Below are 19,728 nucleotides of genomic sequence, written 5' to 3'. Positions count from 1 at the left end.
TTCCAGTCCTCTTTACGTGTTTTTAGTTAATACATGTGTCGTACCTCGAAAAATGGGGATACGACTTTAAGCAAAGCACGATCGCACGCTCGCAATGATGGACTGAACAGAGTCGCCGCCGAACTTTATTTATTCCTAAAAAGGAAAGGGGAAATATCGATAAAACCCAAGACAAAATGATAATGATTATGGTCGTCGCAATCAATACCAGGGTTCGGGAGTCGGTAACGCAAGGGGAAGATATTAGCACCCCTCACGTCCGTTGTATTCAACGGGAACCGTTTAGTTAGTTTCGTTTGAATGTTAACTTATGTTAGTCTTCTCAAGTTATAATGAGGGTAATAAAGAATAGAAGAGGGAAAAAATGTTTTTGGATTTTTAATGAAGGGCTAAATCTAAGTTTTTTATTAGTGGGCCTGACAAGATTTACAAATCCTGCTCCTACGTATCTCAATAGAGAAATCAAGGCTTACATAGTTCTGGGTAGAAAAATGTTTGTTTGTTGGTGATTTTAGCGAAATCTATACTGTATTAATCGACGAAAACATTGTTTTACCCAAAACAGATGAGGAGTGGACGTACACCACACATCGAACGGATTTATAAATCTACATTCGGAAAAGCGTCACTTATCTCGACTCAACAATCGTGGCCAAAACATTGTTTTGCATCACCTTAAGATAATATATCTTTCATTTATGAAAAAGGTTTTTGATTAATCGCACGGCGGCGAGAAAGAGTTTGATTGGTTGGATGTATTTTGAGTGATGGCGAGAACTTGGATGAGCGAGATATCCATCTCGAATCCTAGTCTCAGGAGTGCACTGTATACACCATGTTCCATTTCCATCTTTATTGGCAAAAGTGTTTAATAAAGATTAAGTATTTTTAGGTTTGATTGAGAAAGGGTTTGAAGAAACCGCATTGACAATTTTAGTCGATGACGAGAGCTAAGATAGGCAAGGCATCCACCTTGAATCTTAATCTCAGGAGTGCACGGTATACACCATGTTCCATTTCCATCTTTATTGAAAAAGTGTTAAGGTAGGAATTAAGTATTTTTTGAGTTTTGAAAGACGAATATTTGATGAGGCATAAGCCCTAAGATCAAAAATTCAGGGTTCCACTGGAATGCTAGATTCCAATGGTCCTTTTTCATTTGAATTATTTAAGAAAATTATTTAATGGACAACGAACACTTGATGAGAATCAAATATTCAAAGGGTTACGCCAGAATGCTTGATCCCAACGGCCCTTTATTTTGTCCAAGTTAATTATCAAGTGTTTTAAGAATGAAGAAAAAAGAATGAACGGTTAATCCAAAACGTGAAGCTCGGGACGGATTATTCGAGGTTTCCCACCAGAATGCAAGATTCGAATGACCCTCTTCTTTCGTGTTTTTTTTTTTAAAAGAATTTAATCGAGTTGTAAAGATAGTTTAAAAAATAAAGTTATGTTATAGGGATAAAATTAATTTTACAATTTTATATGTATATCGAATTAATTTTATATATAATCGAGTTCCCACCAGAATGCTAGATTCTAATGGGAGGAAAATGAAATTAAATGTCGAAACTATGGAAAGTTAGTGAAATTTAAATCGAAAATATTAGTGAATTTGAATATGGTTATTTACATGTGTAAATGTATGAACCTAGATATTAGTAACCTAATTAAATTAATTAACACATGGAAATCAATTAACCGTACCAAATCCCATATCAAAAAAAAATCAATAATTAAGAAAAATCTAAAAAAACTAAACATTTAAAATCTAACAACCAATTAACAATTAAATTAAATTAATCCCATAAAATATTAAAAGTAAAATACATAGTAGAAGTTATAAAAAAAATTTAGACGAAATAGCAAGCATAAAAATATGAAAGATATGCTACTCCTAAGTATTAAACCCATTCCACTAAAGAAAATAAAATTGCTACTCTCTCCACTAGGCCACTTATGGTCATTTGTTACCTTAATAATAATTTGAATATATGGACCAGAATGGATTAAAATAGAAAATTAAAATAAAAAAACTAAATGAGGTGGTCTGTTAATGGACAACTAATTAAAACGGTGGAGGAATCCAAAAGGTAACCCTAGCCGCTTGGCTGTTGGGTTTTCAAAAAAATTATGGATTGGGAACACTAAACAGCATTGACAAACACTAATACCAATAAACCACAGTTAATGACAAATTGAAAAAACTAAACGGTCACTTGGTGGGATTTAATTGTCTGTTTTTTAAAAAAGAATAAAAAAAGAATAAAAAAAGAGAGAACGCATTGCAAGACCCAGAAGCACATTCATCTTCCTCACGAAGAATCTCCCTCTCCCTCACTCTCACTCGTCATCTCTCCATCTCTCATCCTCTCTCAATCGCTCATCCTCTCTCAATCTCTCTAAATCTAAACCTCAAACCTCTCGTCCCCTCTCAATCTCTCATACCAAACGCGAAAAATCCAGAGCTTTAAAGAGAATCGAATAAGAAGGCTCACCTTCAGCGGTGACTCGGTGGCGATGGTGAGCTCGTATCTTCCTCTCTTCGCTATGGTTTTCACGCCGTCACCAAAATCAGGTTTTGTTTGGAAAATTAGGGTTGCTTCGTGGCCGCCCAGATTTAGGGTTTTTTCCCCTCTCTTCTCGCCTCCGCTTCACCCTCTTTATACTCACTACCTTAGGGTTTCAGATTGGCCTATGGAGATCAAAAGGGGTCTCTGCGAAATCCCTTTAGGGTGCTCAGATTTTGATTGCCCTACTTGATGTTTGGTCCAGAACGGTAATGCAAATCCACACTTTCTTCTTCTTACTTTATCCTAATCCTTTTTTGGGTTTTTTTTGAAATTTTACCGCTGTTAATTTACTTGTTTTTACTGTCTTGCATATTAATCTCTGCAGGTTAGTAGGTGTTGCCGGTTGAATGTGTTGTTGGTAATGTGTTGGCTGTTGGCTTCGAGAAACGGTGGTTGCGTTTGAAATTGTTTGCACAACTGATGAAGCAGTGCTTTGGACAGAAGTAAGTATGCCTTTGAAAGGCGATAGATCAATTTTTGACCCAAGAATTCCACATTTTCTGGTATCTCTAATGAGTCTGTCAGTTGTGGAGTTCCTATGACACCTTCCTCAAACTTGATCTGCAAACGATTCGGACTTCGAACCTCAAATTTGGCATTGGTACTGATCGATGTGGTTGTCAATGGACCGGCAAACTGAACAGAGTTTTGGACAATTAAACTTTCAGAGTCAATAGTCTGAGATATTTCTTCAACCTTAAGTAATGGCAGTAGTCCACTCGACAACAATGGAAATAAACCTGCAAAGGACGTATACGCGAGAGTCCATTTTCCATTAAGCAGAGTCAAAGCATCATTAGAAGCAGGAGTTGGATTCTTAGCCTCAAGCTGAGTAATAAGCTCAACAATCTCCGTTCTCGTTTCACTCGTCGCCTTCAACCTACGATCCGTCCCATAAAAATGACCCAACCAAAGCCTTCTTCAGCTTCTCCGTCTTACTAAGCCTGTTAGTTATTTTGTGAACTTGTTCAGTTGTGTTGCACGATTTGCTGTAATGCTTTGATACTTGATGTTTTTGCTCTTGTTTTTCTGCATGTATGGCATTGTTTCATGTTCTGGCTTGTGATTTACAGGGTGCCTTGCCAAAGCTTATGTGCAGGAGGCCATGTTCTACAATGCTTCATGTGTTCAGTCTTGATTTATGCACTGGCTTGGTTCTTGGTCATGTGTGTGGTGTATTATGTTGGATAAATAAATCCAGCGTCACCCTTAGGGATTCAAATGGGCTTAACATCCCAACCCATGGCGCTTAGAGGGAGCTTACAAACTTCGCTTTAGGTGCAGCCCTTGAGGGCTCATACTATAAGGAAATAAAGTTGCACCCTCACTAACAGCAATTGCTTTTAGCTCAGTGGTAAGCGCTTGATCCTACAAGTGGTATCAGAGCATGGTCATGGGTTCGAATCCCCCCGGCTGACACTGGGGGGGAGATTGTTGGATAAATAAATCCAGCGTCACCCTTAGGGATTCAAATGGGCTTAACATCCCAACCCATGGCGCTTAGAGGGAGCTTACTTGAAGGGCATGGAGACATGGTGTCATCCTTATGATCATAGCCTTGTATTTGGTATGTTCATGTCAATGTTTTGTGTCATGTACTTGTTTATGCATTTCTGACTTTGTAATGGCATTGCTATGGTTTTGCAGAGTGGTTGATGTATGGTTCTGCAACATGTGTACATGGTAAGTGCTTGGACTTGTAACATTGTTTTTTAATGCTTGAAAATGTCATGGCTTAGATTGGTTTGAAATTGGTATAATGCTCGACCTCAATGATTGTATGCTAGTGTGATGCAATATCCTAGGTTATGTTTGAAAAGGTTATGACTTGTTCTTAACTTTGTTGGTTTTGTAGGTTTGTGGAAATGAACATGACATGGACAATGTTACTTGTAAATGAAGAAATCATGATGGAAGCAAACTAACATGCATTTTGGAAGATAAATCATGACCCATGGGGGAATTAGGATTAGGTTTGGGAAATTGGTTGTTGGTTTATGAAATTGTAAATATTATGTAAGTTTGGAATTCTTATAGTTTTGGATTGGAATTGTAAAATGTATGTGAATAGGTGAATGTAACTTTGAGGTTTTGATGAAATAACATGTTGGAATTGAATTCAAAGGTTGAATTGAAAAGCAATTTGATGATTTGAATGCATGGGATCATGGTTAGGGATTTGTATAATTGGTTTATGGTTAAATTTGTAACTTTGAATGAAGATGTATGTATTTGTATGGTTCATATATGAAATGGAAGGTTTGAAAATTGGTTCAAACAATGGTTTCTCGGTTCAATTTTATATGTTGTGGATTGGAATGCTTAGAATGCAATCTTGTAACTTCAGATACTTTTTGTAATGTTTATGTTGACACATATGTGGTTGTGGTTTATAATTGGATGTAATTAGAATAGAAATGTGAATGTATTATGCCCATAATTATGCTCATAATTGTTGGATATATTTGTTTATGAAATTGAAAATGAATGTATGTATGGTTGAATTGGAAATTTGATGGTTACAGGTTAATAAAATGGAAAAGTGAATGTATGACTTATGTTGTAATTTGAACTAATGGTTTAATACAACATTGTATGGTTTGAAGAGAAATTGAGTGATCGATTACACATATTAAAATTGAATTGGTTCATGTATGGTATAGGATAAAAAATGGTTTAGAAGGTGAAAGAAGGATAGGGTCTAAAATGAAAATGAACAAAATAAAGAAATGGACTTTATAATGAACATGGTTAAAAGTGAACATGACCATGAGTTAGGACTTGGAAAGTGTCAATGGTCATATAGTTGACACGCATGAATACAAGGTCAAGAACTCAACCACAAACTTTTGAATCTATGAGGATACTTGCAATATTTGATATGAATGGATGGTACATATGAAATTGGCATGAATGTATGCAAATGAACTTTAGGCCAAGTGTCAAATGAAAAATGAAAAAATTTCAGGACCAAAATCGGGGTATGACAACATGCAAGGAGTCTAAACAAGTGTTCTATCACTTTTTATAAATAAATTACGGGTTTTAATATTGATTATTTGTACAATAACTTAGTAACTGCCTATGTATTTTCCATAATTTTGTCACTTATTAGTTACTTAGATAAATATGAGGGAAGAAGATCAGTAGAAGGAAGAAAATATGGAGTTATGATTGTTCATTTTTCTTATCTCACTACTTCTCATCCTAATACCATGTTTTATGTATGTATGTATGTGCGCATATTTTCAAGCAAACCCCAAAGAATTACACCTCAATATCGTTAAACACATTATGATGTATCTCACGAGTACACCACTTATAGGTTTATGGTATCCCAAAGAGACTGATTGCACTTTGATTCAGTACCCTAATTTCAATTTTGCAGGTTGTAAATTGGATAAAAAGTACCACTAGAATGTGCCACTTGCTTGGTAATTCTCTTATTTCTTGGCATAGTAAAAAACAAGCAAGTGTCGCATTGTTCACATTCGAAGTGGAATATGTTGTTGCAGATAGTTTTTATACACAAATAATCTATATGTAGCAATAATTAAATGATTACGGTATTAATCTTGTAACTTTCCAACTAAGCACGACAATAGTAGCATCATAAACCTCACTAAAAATTTAGTACTTCACTATCGAGCCAAACATATTGAGATTAAACACCTCTTTACTAGAGATCATGTTGAAAAAAAGGACTGGGTAATTGAGTTTATGAATTCATCTAATCAACATACACACATTTTTTTTATCAAATCTCTTCTTAAAGAAAATTTCTTTTTCGTGAGAACTAAATTAGGAATATTCATGCTTTGAATAAATTACTCTATGTACTTCTTTTGTGTTTATCGTTTTACTAGATTTCGATGCTAAAAAGGTAGAAGTGTACTCTAAAGGGAGTGAAAGCTCCTATTTCTCTTCTTCTTAACCCTTATTATAAGCCATGATGAGATATGCTTTGTCCTAATAAAAAATGGGATAATATGAATCCATGTACTTAACAATTTTTATAATGCCAAAGGGTAACAAAGAATCTCGACGATACCAAAGAGAAAATATATTAAATATATCATAAACATAGTTAAATGAAGAAGAAAGATTAACTTAAATAAATAAAAAACGAGAAGTTTCTGATGATTGACTTGAAATGCAAAAGAACAACATCAAGAAACAGACTTATCTACTAAAAGCTCACTATGTGATCTTGTTCTCAAGTTGTATTATCTTTTCTATAATCAATTTTGTAAATTAAGTGGGTTACTCTTAAAGTACTAAGGGATACACACACTCACAAAATCTATTTCAAAACTTCATCTATTTTCAAACTTCTTCCAAAAATCACATTGGATTTGACCAAAACCTTTTAAAACAGAGTATAATCAATTATGAAGTTTGTATAATCGACTATGAAATGAAATTAAGCGTATAATCGACTATAGAACTTTTGTAACCAATTATATTCGCTCCATAATCGCTATGAAGACCTATTAATCATTTATGTTTTCGATCCAACAAAACATTTTTTATTTACTAGGAAGATTCATATGGTGATATGAAGGAGGAAGATTCATAAGGTTAGAAAATGATCTTATTCAAAATACAACAATGTTGGTATACCAATAAAAAACCGTCCGTTTGAGTCTGTGTGTATTCTAGTTAAGCAATTTTTTAAGGCTATGGTTAGCATTCAAGTAAATAGTTGTGATATCGGTTAAAATAACAATATTTAATAATTAAGATGGAACACAGTGTGTAGAAGATTCAAGGAGACTTGTGGATAACAAATACATGAGTAACTACATCATATAAACTAATAAATAAAGGTTATATAGTACAATTGAAATTGCACATAGTATATATCTACTGATAATATATTCACATTAGGAGTAATCAGTATCATCCCACATAGAACTCCTTTTAAAGGTTATCATTAATACCTTATCTTGCAATGGACTGCATAATTGAATTGCAATTTGGCACTAATATGTTTCCTTTGCCATATTAAAGGTGCAAAGTATTCACTAACTACGCCATGACTAGTCTCAACCAGAGAATCTGCTATATCTATATATATACAATATATATGCATGTTTTTCCATTATTGAAGGCACATCTTCCATCTTTCAATCATAGAGAGGAAGCTAAAGATCAAAGCTATGACTGTGGAAATGGAAGATGGGATGATAAGTTTGTCTTGTCAAACTATGTGACCTGATTTCTTGTGCAACACTTGCTTGAAGAGTTAGAGGACCACAAACTATAACACCAACATCAGCATGGCCCCATTTCTCTGACATCAATTCAAAAATCTCTGCAATATGCGCATTATTATTAGTAACCTCTAAAACAAACTATAAAAAATGGCATTGGTAGTGTTACCATGCATGCTCGCAGTCGCTCACATTTGAATCGTCTGATTTTGATCGAAAGGTTTGAAAACATACCTTTAAAGTCTGGCCTAGAACCATATCGAACGTCGGTTAACTTTGCAAGATTGTCTGGACTTGGATCCTTGGAAGCTGCGGAGCCGTTTTGCTCGATTTTATCAACCTTGATGTTATTGGAATTATCTTTGAGAGAACTTTGCTTTTCCCATATATGCCAAAATCCAACCACTATGCCACCAAAGATAACGACACTTGCAATCATGCAGACTACAAATAGTAACCCTTTGTACCACCATTTATACACGCCAAATGGATTTATATAGTAAATATTCAACAAAGCAAATAAGATCACAAAGCCCAAGGTAGATGAAATGACATATAGTCCTGACCAAACATTGTTTCCTGTACCAACCAAACCAGACATTCCGTAATCACTAGGCATTGGAAAGGGACAGAGTGAAGATTTTATCGGTTTGAAAGCGTATCCCTCTTCCTGCAGATGATAACAATCAAGTTGTTAGAGCAAGTTCAAAAATAAACAGATATGAAAAAATGAAAATCAGAGAACATGCGGTATTTGATCACAAAGTTAGGCTAATTGTGCCTACATCTCTGACTGCAAAACGACGAAATGGAAGCGCATTTGATTACCTATCAATCACGAATTAAGAAAGTACAAAGTTGTATATAGAAAGCTAGACTAACCAATGGAGGATCTGATTCTCGAGTGACGAAAATATGTATATTGATATTCACTTTATCAGAAAAGCGTGGACAGATTGTTTCCATGTCAACTGTCGAAAGAAGTGGAAGCTCGTTTGAATTCTTCACTGCCCAAACAATTAAAACATTTCTTGGTCTACAAGGTTTCCCCTCCCTCACTCGGTGGAGAATATCGCTCAATATAGCAAGGAAAGGCGAAAGTCCAATACCACCTGCCACTAATATAAGATTTTCGTACCTAAAAGAACAAAATGAACATACCGATTCGTTAGTTGAAGAAGTAAGAACTAACAAAATGGACATGTAGCAAACTTACAGCAAGTGGTATGGTACTTCATGTCCATACGGCCCCTCAACGGAAGCTGTTACCACGGTATTAGGCTTAACGGATAAATCGTCTGGTGCATCAACATCAGTGATTCTTTCTCTTAATCTCCCGGTCCATTTGCCTAGAACCTTTATGAGAACAGCAATGTGATTATTTCCATCCAAAGGGCTAGAAGAAACACTGAACGGATGCCACTGCAGCCACGATAATTCCCGAACTTGAAGGAAAATGAAGCTTAGTGCATTGTATCTCAAATCTACAATTTTCAGAAGATATATTGTCATTGGTATGGTAATAATGGTACACAAATTTGTGCATAAAAAATGCTGAGATAAGTATAATTACTTTGAGGTTTTGATAGAACCATTTCCACAGTACCGCACGGAAGGCACCTCGATGAGATAACATTAACTGTCCTTCTTGATTGGCAGAACCTCAGGAAGCGGTCGAGCACAAAAATAAATATCGGTCCGGCGGCCATAGCGAAAATAAAGTCGCCAATATGAAAAGCCATAAAGACGATAAAGACTATGTATAATTGGTGAGTGTAGAAAAACAACTCGAAATTCCACTTTCGCACTCCAGGAAGCGAGGTCACCCACATCAACAAACCAGCTACAAGGCTGATAACTCCTGCAAGATTGGCAACACCGATATCTTTCCATTCTACTAACTGCAAAGAAAGACCAAATTGTATAAAGATAAGCAAATAACTATCTTGATTTTCACCACTAATCAGAAACTAACTATGAATTATTATGCGTAAAAAAATGAGCGGATCGATCAAAGAAGACTCACTTCTTGAATTAGTTGACCTTCCATTAGCCACATAATAGCATAGAAGAGTCCATGGAGAGTAAAAAGCACCATTGTGAGGTGTCCTAGCCATACATGATATTTTGTAGCATGTTCAAAAGGGATATCAATAAATCGGAGAAGAACCGATCCCCTTGAAATCGGGAGAAATAAAAACGCCAAGCATGCTAATCCAATTGCACCCAAACGAAGTCCCATAACATTCAACATGTGCAAGCTGAAAAAAATGCAAGTAAGCCAGATAAATTAGCTTACTATTCTAATTCATGTTTAAAACTACATGATCACTGTAAAGGTTCTTCGCCAAACACTTGGTTCATGCTAACAACTATTGTCAGGAAGGTTATCAAGATCAGGATCTTGCATGTAATCAGGAGGGATAGTAAGATCCTAAAACATAAGATCATAACTAAGATCGGAAGATTCTACCCAATTATTTTTGTAAGATCGGAAGGGGTAGCAAGATCGCAAAACATATGACCGTAACAAAAAATCTGAAGATATTACTAAAACGAAAAATAATAGTATACATTTGAAGTTTTTTTACATGATATTTTGGTAGGCAAATGTATTAGTGGGAAGATGGCCTCCACCGAACCGTAATTATTGTGCCTCGACATCTTGTCATCCTTCTCAGCTTGTAATGGTGGTGAACGCAAAATGGTCGATTGTGGCCAGAACTGGCCATGATCACACATAATAAATGATTTTACGAAATAAAGAAATGGAACTAAACTGCAGTAGTACCTTTGGGCTCTAAAAGATAACTGATCAGACATATCTGCAAGAGCCTGCATAGCATAAGCAGAGAAAGCCCAAATAACATATGCTACAAAAATGACAATCCCAATGAACTCTGTAGCAGAAACCACCCCAAATGGTCCATTGATAAGCAGAGGAAAAGTCCATAGGCGAAATCTTGGATACTTGGAACTCTTCTTCCTACAATCAAAATCCAAGTCAAGAAACAATCTCAAAATGCAAAATACAAAGATGTATCCGATCATTGCAGAAATAGAAAAAAGTTGTAGAATTCACATACTCAGGAAGCTGATCCTCCCCAGAAACAATTAGGTGTGCAATGGCAAGAAATGCAATTGCAAGAACTGGAGCACTGTGGCTCATTAAAATGCTTCCTGCATAAACAACACACAGGTAGTAGTTAGCTTTGAATTCAAGCAACATGGTAAAAAAAACACCAAAGAAAAAAAAAGATAAAAACCTGTGATTCCAAAGGAAGTTCCACGGCTGAAAATAAGCCATTCTGTGAACAACTCATAAACACGTTCGGAAGGTGACAGAAAAATGAAAGCAGCCCATGAAACAAAGATTATGAAAATCAAAGTCCTGAGAGTCCATTTGGTAACTGACACAACAAAAGGTGATATCTTTCTGACATAACCATAATCAGTTTCATCACCTTGTTTAGAAAGTAAAGGACTATAATCAAGAGAATTTTTCGCCATGAAATTGCTCAAATGAGTAAAGGGTATGTTACAATGCAAATGTTGATGAAGAACAAGACATATAGATATACTAAGTGGGAGAAGGAAAAAGATAAAAACTTTGTGGAACCCATGAGGATATTACGAAGGTACTAGAAAAATGAGAATCACATAAAGGGTTAAGAGATTATGAACCACTTAAATGAATATTAATGCGAGGATAATAGAGTAGAGGGTACAGAGTATCTTCGTACTGTGTGGTGAAAAGACACATACACAAAGTTGGTGGTACATAAAAGAGGATACGTGTCTTGGTGAAGGGGCAAATTATGAACAAGTGACAATGTTTTTTGTAGCAATTAAGGTAATGACGTTAGTGATTCACATAAATCAAGTAGATATTGTTTCTTTAGCAATTAGGTAATGACGTTAGTGATTCACATAAAATCCATTTTTTTTAAGTCAAAACAAAATGGCCCACAAGCTCTGGTAAAAAAAATTAAATAATCTCTTTTTAAAACTAATTTTCACTAAAACTTATACTATCTTTTAACAGTATTTATATTTAAATACGGTCAATAATCTTTTTTTTTAATTTTAATTTTTTAATTTTTAAAATAATTTTATATATTTGAGTTACAACTATTTAGATTTTTGTGTGGTTATTTTCTAAGTTTAAATGAAAAAGAAAAGAGTTAACTATTTATTGATTAAGCTAGGTCTATCATAAACTATTTAAAATATTCTATTGAACATCAAAATATTTAATTTCGTTGCAATTTTTATTTTAGTCCATAAGATAAGATATTGTGTAGTTTTTGAATATGATTTGAATCAAATGAGATATCTTTGAGATTATTAACATGTAGATTGAGAATTTTTAAAAATCAAATCAAAAGAAAAATGGCTATAATTAACCAAAAATGAATTCTACAAAATGGGAAGAAATTCTCAAGTAAAATAGTTAATTTTTAAACTTGCAATTATTCACAATTTTTTAAAAGTTATTTAATTTCAAAATAATCATTTTTTCCTATTAATTTTTAAACTAATCATATTTCAATTTTAAAAAATTACAATGTAGAGAAAAGTCAATTGTATTGACGTCTACATTTGATAAGTTAGAGGTCAAGTTAATTGATATGACATCTCATATAGGTTGTCAATTCAATTTGCGTATATGTATTAATGTTAGGAGAAGATCCTAATTCATCTGACGTATAATTGTTATAATTTTATTTATAAAATATTATATTTTAATAGATATCATTTATATAAATAGATGTGTGTTTTCTATCATTTTTTTATATTATAAATAAATGCGTGTCTCTACCATTTAGTATAAATAGAGATATTATATTTTAAAATATTATCCAACAATTGCTTCCTATTGGTATTAAAAGATAAATATTGGTCTACATATCAAAGGATGTAATTTAACACAATGAAACGAATATAAACATGTCTAATCACATCCCCTTATATGTAGGTCGATATTCCTTTTTTTGCTACCACTAGGAAACTATTTACGTATAATATTTTAAAATATAATATCTTTATTTATACTAAATGGTAGAGACACACCTCTATTTACACTTTGAAAAAATAGTAGAAAACACATATCTGTTTATACTAAATGATACCTATTAAAATATAATATTTTAAAAATATTATAACACATAGGCGTGAGAAGACACATATTCAATTGGCTTGCCCTCTAATTTGTCCAATGCAGTGTCAATTTAATTGACTTATGCTATGCGTTGTAATTTTTGTGTGTGTGAAACATGGATAGTTTGGAAATTATTGGGAAACATAGTTATTTGAAGAATTTTGTTAAAAAAACAAGGTTATTTTGAAAAAACATTATGAAAAAGGCATGCAATCAAAAATGTCTTTGTCTTGAGACTCTTAATTTTGAGAGTTTGTTTTCTTCTTTGAATAGATTTGTCTTTATTAAAATATCATTTAATCAAAAGTGTGTCTTCACAAATTTCTCCATGTGAACATAAGCATGTTACGCCACTCTACCATGTTTCAATTTTTCCTAGTTGTCAAACATTTCTTCTGCAATCAAACAAGCACATCAGAGAGATATTATAACATGAAAACATAAACAATCTCAGGAAAAAAAAAGTTAGATAGCATGATATTATGGATTCCAATCTCCGGATTGAAGGTCCAAATTTCAATTTTCAGACTACACTGAAATAGAAAGATGAAGCAAACAACAGAGAGTGCGCGAACTCTAAGATCTAGTGTTCAAAAATTCAAAGCTATATAGTTCAAGACAAACATGAATGGCATGTGTATTTCATTTAAGCCTAAATTGTCGTACCTATAAACTATTTAAGTAATGCATACATGTGAAATAAAAAAAATTAGCAACTTACTAAAGCAATGGAGTAAAACTTCGTAACCATGCAATGTAATGGAATAGAGATGTGATGTGCTTCAATGTAATTATAAAAGCTCTTAGAATGCTTGAAAATGAGGAAAACAAACTCCGTAAATATAAATGAGAAAAAGCTTTTTATTTCTTTATTTTTGCTCTTTTACATAAATGAAAATGGGGAGGGAGAGAGAATGACATAACTTCATTGGTCATAGATGTGATGTGTTAGGCGCATATGGAGTTCAATTTTCGTAATTTATTATATAGATTTCAAATTCTGATATTTTTTAATATCAAACTTTGATGTGCTCCATAGATAAATTATTGTATATTTAGTGTGTCCGAATTTTAAAACCTAAATTTACAAATTATTTTTTAAATTTCGCAATTGAATAACTCATATGAATTCAACATTTCCCTAAAAAATTTAGATTGAATCAAAAGAAAAAGTTTGAAAGGTACTTTTTTTAGATGAAGAAAAGAAAATAAACACTGTTGTGAAAAGTCTTCAATGAAAAATGAAAGAAAAAATGAAATTAAAGTGATGTAGAGAGAAAATGAAAGTTGAAGTGAAGAGAAAAAAAAAGGTAATATGTACTCAATTAAAAGATATTGTGTATAAATATGGGTGGCAAACGGGCCGCCCCATTTAGGTCCATCCTGCAAAAGCCCGCAAAAAAACGGGGCGGGACGGTCATAGTTGAGGATGTGGGCCTAAAACTTAGACCCGCCCCGCAAAAAAGTGAGGGCGGGGCGGGGAAAGCCCGCAGGCACTGCACTCTTTAAGCCTAAAAATGCAAAAATTCATGTAAATACACGTGCCCGCAAAACCGCGAAAAAAACGGGGCGAGGCAAGACGGACACATTTGAAGGTGATGGCCTAAATCCTTAGCCTGTCCCGCACAAAAGTGCGGGCAAAACAGGCTGCCCAGCGGGCCGAGCCCGTTTTGTCACTTGACTCATTCTCAAAATATTGTGAAATTTATTTTATTTCTCTTTTTCAAGATATATATTTTATAAATATTTTTTAAGATAAATTTGTATTTTTAAATATTCTTTTTAAGAAAATGCTAATGCTTAATCTTGTAACATATGTTAAGTTTATGTACAAATATTTTTTTTTAAAGCAACATATCTATTTTTTAATATTGCATTTAGTTTTTTAATTCCTTGTATAATTTTGTAGTATTAATTTTGTAGACAACTTGTATAATTTTATTTCTTTAGTCGTAAGAAGAGAATTAGTTAATATTTATAAAAAATTATTTATTATACAGTGTAGAAAAAGATGTAAGATAATTAGAAATGTGCTAGTAAAAAAAATTAATAAGATGGAGCTGATAGAACAAGATGGCCACAAGGATGGACACAGTCATTTTACAGCCCACAAGTAGAAAAAAGAATAGTGAAGTGAAGCAAAGCAGTGAATATGCACAAGAAAAAAGGTGCTGAGAAGATTGTGTAAGCATAGAGCTACGCTCATTCAATTTTCTCAATTTGGCGGCATGCCTCCAATATATAACTATATTTTTCTGGGAATGCCTTCCTATATATTTCTGCCACTTCAGTTACAGTTTCCAAGAGCTCCCTTTTTATCTTTGAGACTTTAGATCCCAATTGTTCTTTGTATTTCGTGACTGAATCAATCACGATGAAGAGTTCGCGACCATGCATTTGAATCTCTTCTTCGCATTGTCTCATTGTTTCCTCCAATTTCAATTCAGATGCCTTAACAACAACAACAAAAAGTTCATTAGATGCAAAGTTGTCACATACAAGCACAGAAATTATGAACTAAAAATGCTCGTAAAGAAGCACTCATATTTTTGCACTGCAAGCAATATGAAATTGAAACACAACATAAATGGAGAGCATGTTAGAAAAAAAATTAATTCAAAAACTTGACCGGCAAGAAATCACCCAATGAATATGGAGTATAAGTTTCCAGCAAATTTTGATCCCATCTCCAAATTGATTGAAACACAGTAAGATAGCAATGACGGACAAATGTTCAAACATTCAACATCTATCAAACTCGTTTTCCATAATGTTGTTCAAATACAATTGAGTTTAATATTAAAGAAAAAAAAAGTAAGAATCCAGATTTTACCTTTAAAATCTCGGCTGACTCTCTTTCCATAATACTCATATCATGATCTGTTTGTTGGATATCCTCCGTCATGTTCTTAGCTTCAGCCGTACACTTACTAGTGTAGTCCTGAGTTTCCTTCTTTATCGCGTCCATTTGAGCTTCCAGCTAATGAATAAATCAACATGCAGTAGAAAAAAAGTCAAACAACAGTCTTTACAGGGCAAGATAATTCATGTTTCCAGTACCCGTCTAACTCCAACAAAGAGTATACCATAAACATTGACAGAAAAAAAAAGAGTCAGTATTTTGTTCTTCGGTCACATACTATATCATTCTCCACAAGTGTAAAGATGTCAAATAAAAAAAAGTTAGTTACCTAAAATAAACAATTTTGAATGGACCATTGTCGTGCTATTAGTATTTAGACATGATCACATGGTCACATGGAGTCATACTAAAATCAGGTGACAAGTATAAGGGGTGATTTCAATTTAAGGAGATACGAACTAGTACATGCTAGAAACACAGGCATGAGCCATCAATTCAACAACATTACCCCAACACTAGCTTCCACATTTTAAGCTAACATATAATGTTAAGAAGGCAATAAAACTCCAAATTAGAACATTGATTGGGAACAAAGAAGAGGACATAGTATTGGGAACCAAGTTTAATTTTGAATGATGTGCAGGCTGCGAGTTAGTGTGCTACTGCTTCATTTAATGGATGAGTTTTCTCTGTAATTTGTTTAAGTGACAGTTCCCGCAGTAGACTGTTCTTAGAAGTTACCACAACTATAAGCTTCATCGTGTCTTCATAGTGTGTCAACAGAACTTATTTAAGTCAATTACTTACTTCTGTTGAATGCTAGAAGAGTTAATATATTTATTATTTATTATAATCGTAATGCCCCTCCTCTCTCTTCGTAATTGTGAGTGTGATGTTCTATAATGATATGCGCATGGAACAGTTCCATGAATATAATTTTATTGGAAGCATTGTCAATATGACACTCAAATTGATTGAATGTTTCGTACTACTGGTTAAGTTGGAAGCAGAGGCATCAATTATAACTAATTTATACAAACCCTCGAACTCTCTTGTTGACACATCATCTATTCTTAATTTCTTATACAACATACTTCAATTTTTCCCATAAATGACATTTTGATTTGGCATCTCTAAGAACACATTACTCTATCTCTTCTCTATTGTGCCTAGAAAAGCAGACTCCCCCAGTCCTCACATTAAATCTCCTAGAAAGCACTTGTGTGTGTTACACACTAACACCTCCTCCAGCACAAAAGCCCTCATGTAACACCCAATACCTAAATCTACACTGTCCTGCGTCCAATGCAAAGATACCGAAAAGAGTCTAAATCTCTGATAATGTGTAACCATGAGGCTCTTATTGTTACTTTTGCTAGTTATATTGAAATAATCAAATCCTATATATATAATGGTTGTTATTATAAAACATCTTAATTCTTATATGCATCCCAGCTATTGCTTGGGATATTACTACTGACATATCAGTTGCGGCAGTAAAATTGTTCCAAAGTATTCTGTGTTGATGATTATTATCTCCTCCTATAAATTATTGAAAAAAATCTTAAGCATTAACTCCTGCATGCCGGCACCACTTTGATACCACGGATAATCAATCTCTATCCATATTCACACAATATTGAGTATTTCTATCTAAACTAAATATTCTACTTGTACAACAAAAAAGTTTAAATCAAGATTTGTGTCCTTTGTGGAAACCATGACCACCACTAAGCATTAAAATCAGTGCTAAGAAAGACACAATAAACTTACTTGATCAATGTGCAACTGCAGTGCAGCAAGCTGATTTCTTTTCCCCTCAATCCTAGCAGCATTTTCATTGGACTTTTGCTGAAGAGCAATCACCTCTTCCAATTTCACCACAGTACTTTTCTTGATATCATCCGCAAATGAGTTAAGTGCAGGCTTCAGCGTGACTTTGTAATCAATACCCATGATCTCAGCAGGCGTGGTTCCCTTGGGATCCAACACATATTGAATGTCATTACCAATCTTCAACCTAGAAGCACGTGAAAGTAAGAGTTTGCTTAATAATTGAATCTCTATTAACATTGACACGCAGTGAATGAATTTATCTAGTTTAGATGTAAACAGACAAATTATGATAAGAAAATAAAATGGGGCGCTATTCGATACAATACATGAGGAAAATAAAATAACCTCTTAAGGGCTTGGTTGCAATCTATCGTGAGAGCTTCTAATTCTTTGATCATATTTGCGAGAGTTCGGTCAAGCTCCCAACACTTTTCCTCCCAATCATTTGTAGCAAGTTCAGCCTCTCCAGCATCCCTCTCAGCAGCCTGCAACTCTCTTTTCATTCTCTCGACATCTCTAGTACTGAAAGGCTGTGACTCCACCTTCCTCATGAGGTCTTTATTTTCCTCACAAATCATTTCCCTCTCCACGGCCTTAGCCTCCAACTGTTTCTCCTTCTCCGCCAAAACCCTCTCGGCCGACTCAATCCGCGACCCAAACTCCTCAACAATCTTGTGAAACTTATTCACATCACTTTCAAGCATTTCCTTCTCTTTCTCAAGAGAATCCTTTTGAGAGGGAGCAGACCTCAATCCCTCCAATTCAGCCTCCAATTCAGAGACCTTTTGCTCGGTGGCAGCAAGCCTCTTCTCAGCATTAGACTTCTCTTGGAGAATCTTGCTGTGGATGTCCTCCTCGAGTTCGGAGATGGCTTCGTCATCACCTCTAATGAAATTGAGATATGCGTTGACACTATATTGGAAGAAGATGTTGTTGGTTTGGAGAGTGGTGGTGTTGGAGGGAGAAGAAAAAGAGAGATTAACTTTACAAGCCTGAACAAGCCAATGAATGAGAGCGAGCATGGAAGGCCATTGATGAGGTGCGGCGGGGGATTTGAGAACGGATTTGTTGAGTTTGTGAGGGTAACTCATGAATTTGAGAAGTGGTGGAAGATCTTCGATTTTGTTTATCTTGAAATCGAGGAGTCCGACGAGGAAGTTTAAGGTTTTATGGATGTCTTTAGCGGAAGGAGAAGAAGAAGGTTTGAAAGAGACATTGAAATCCTGAGAGGCGAGGAACGAATTGATGGTTGCGGTTGCGTTCTGTTGGTACGAACGGTCTTTGTAAGGATCGAACGAAGGGATTCCGACAGAGGATTGAAGGCTGCTGGCTAAACTGACGTCGGAGTCACGGTGGGTGTTAAGGGGAGTTGGTGGTAAGTAGGAGGAGTCTTTGGGTTGACGACGGACGTTGCTGCTTCCGCCGGGATGTCTCATCTTGCGCCGTTTGAAACCCTAACGATCTTTTCTTATTTTAAATTTCACTGGATATTTTAATTTTAAAATTTTTGGTGGCAAATTCAAGTATTGTTTTCCAGCATAGTCAAAATCCTTTCTTTCTTCGTCGTGTCAGATGGAGTGCATTTTCAACGTAAAATATTACACTGATATCCAATCAAAATATTTTATATTGTCAAATTATATCGGTATTTTAAAAATAAAAGTGTGATTTGACGGGATATACAGGTCTTATTAATTGACGGTGTAAAAATATTTTACAATGTCAATTCATATTTTTTTTTCTCTTCTTTCTTTTTGAACGACTTTTCCTTTCCCTCTCCTACTCGTTTTTCTTACCTTTCATATTCTACTTAGATTGTTTATCTTTTTAGTTGTATTTTAGGGGAAAAAAATTCAAAATAACCTATTTTTTCAAAAAAATATCGAAAATAATCAATTATTCAAAAAAAATATCAAAATAACTCAGTTTGGTAGAGGATGCGCCAGATGAATTGGCGCATCCCCAAAATGTAAAGAGGATGTGCCAATAGCATTGGTGTATGCATTGGGCTCCTCACAAGGAGGCGTCAATGCTAGTGGCGCCTGCATTAAATCAATTAATTGATTTAATCCCATT

General features: G+C 34.4%; 2 protein-coding genes and 1 pseudogene across 2 annotated transcripts; all 3 read right to left on the bottom strand.

Moving 5' to 3' along the window:
- Window positions 1-2,150: 2,150 nt before the first annotated feature.
- LOC127111821 (plastid-lipid-associated protein, chloroplastic-like) lies at window positions 2,151-4,110 on the bottom strand (annotated as a pseudogene).
- Window positions 4,111-7,335: 3,225 nt separating this feature from the next.
- Window positions 7,336-11,526, bottom strand: LOC127075938 (ferric reduction oxidase 6). Its single transcript, XM_051017462.1, has 9 exons — window positions 11,059-11,526; window positions 10,879-10,972; window positions 10,584-10,778; window positions 9,819-10,053; window positions 9,366-9,693; window positions 9,009-9,276; window positions 8,675-8,930; window positions 8,027-8,462; window positions 7,336-7,893 (listed from the first exon to the last, which is right to left on the bottom strand). Exons 1-9 carry the CDS (start codon window positions 11,300-11,302, stop codon window positions 7,724-7,726), a joined length of 2,226 nt encoding a protein of 741 aa, XP_050873419.1. The 5' UTR covers window positions 11,303-11,526; the 3' UTR covers window positions 7,336-7,723.
- Window positions 11,527-14,906: 3,380 nt separating this feature from the next.
- Window positions 14,907-19,154, bottom strand: LOC127075929 (kinetochore protein NDC80 homolog). The gene is made up of 4 exons (XM_051017452.1): window positions 17,998-19,154; window positions 17,590-17,836; window positions 15,787-15,933; window positions 14,907-15,404 (listed from the first exon to the last, which is right to left on the bottom strand). The coding sequence occupies exons 1-4, from the start codon at window positions 19,086-19,088 to the stop codon at window positions 15,156-15,158; spliced, it is 1,734 nt and encodes a 577-aa protein (XP_050873409.1). The 5' UTR covers window positions 19,089-19,154; the 3' UTR covers window positions 14,907-15,155.
- Window positions 19,155-19,728: the final 574 nt, after the last annotated feature.

The sequence above is a fragment of the Lathyrus oleraceus genome, chromosome 1, assembly GCF_024323335.1.
Source record: "Lathyrus oleraceus cultivar Zhongwan6 chromosome 1, CAAS_Psat_ZW6_1.0, whole genome shotgun sequence".
NCBI classification, from domain to species: domain Eukaryota; kingdom Viridiplantae; phylum Streptophyta; class Magnoliopsida; order Fabales; family Fabaceae; genus Lathyrus; species Lathyrus oleraceus.
The sequence above is the reverse complement of the archived record's forward strand: the minus strand, read 5'-3'. Positions and strand labels throughout refer to the sequence as shown.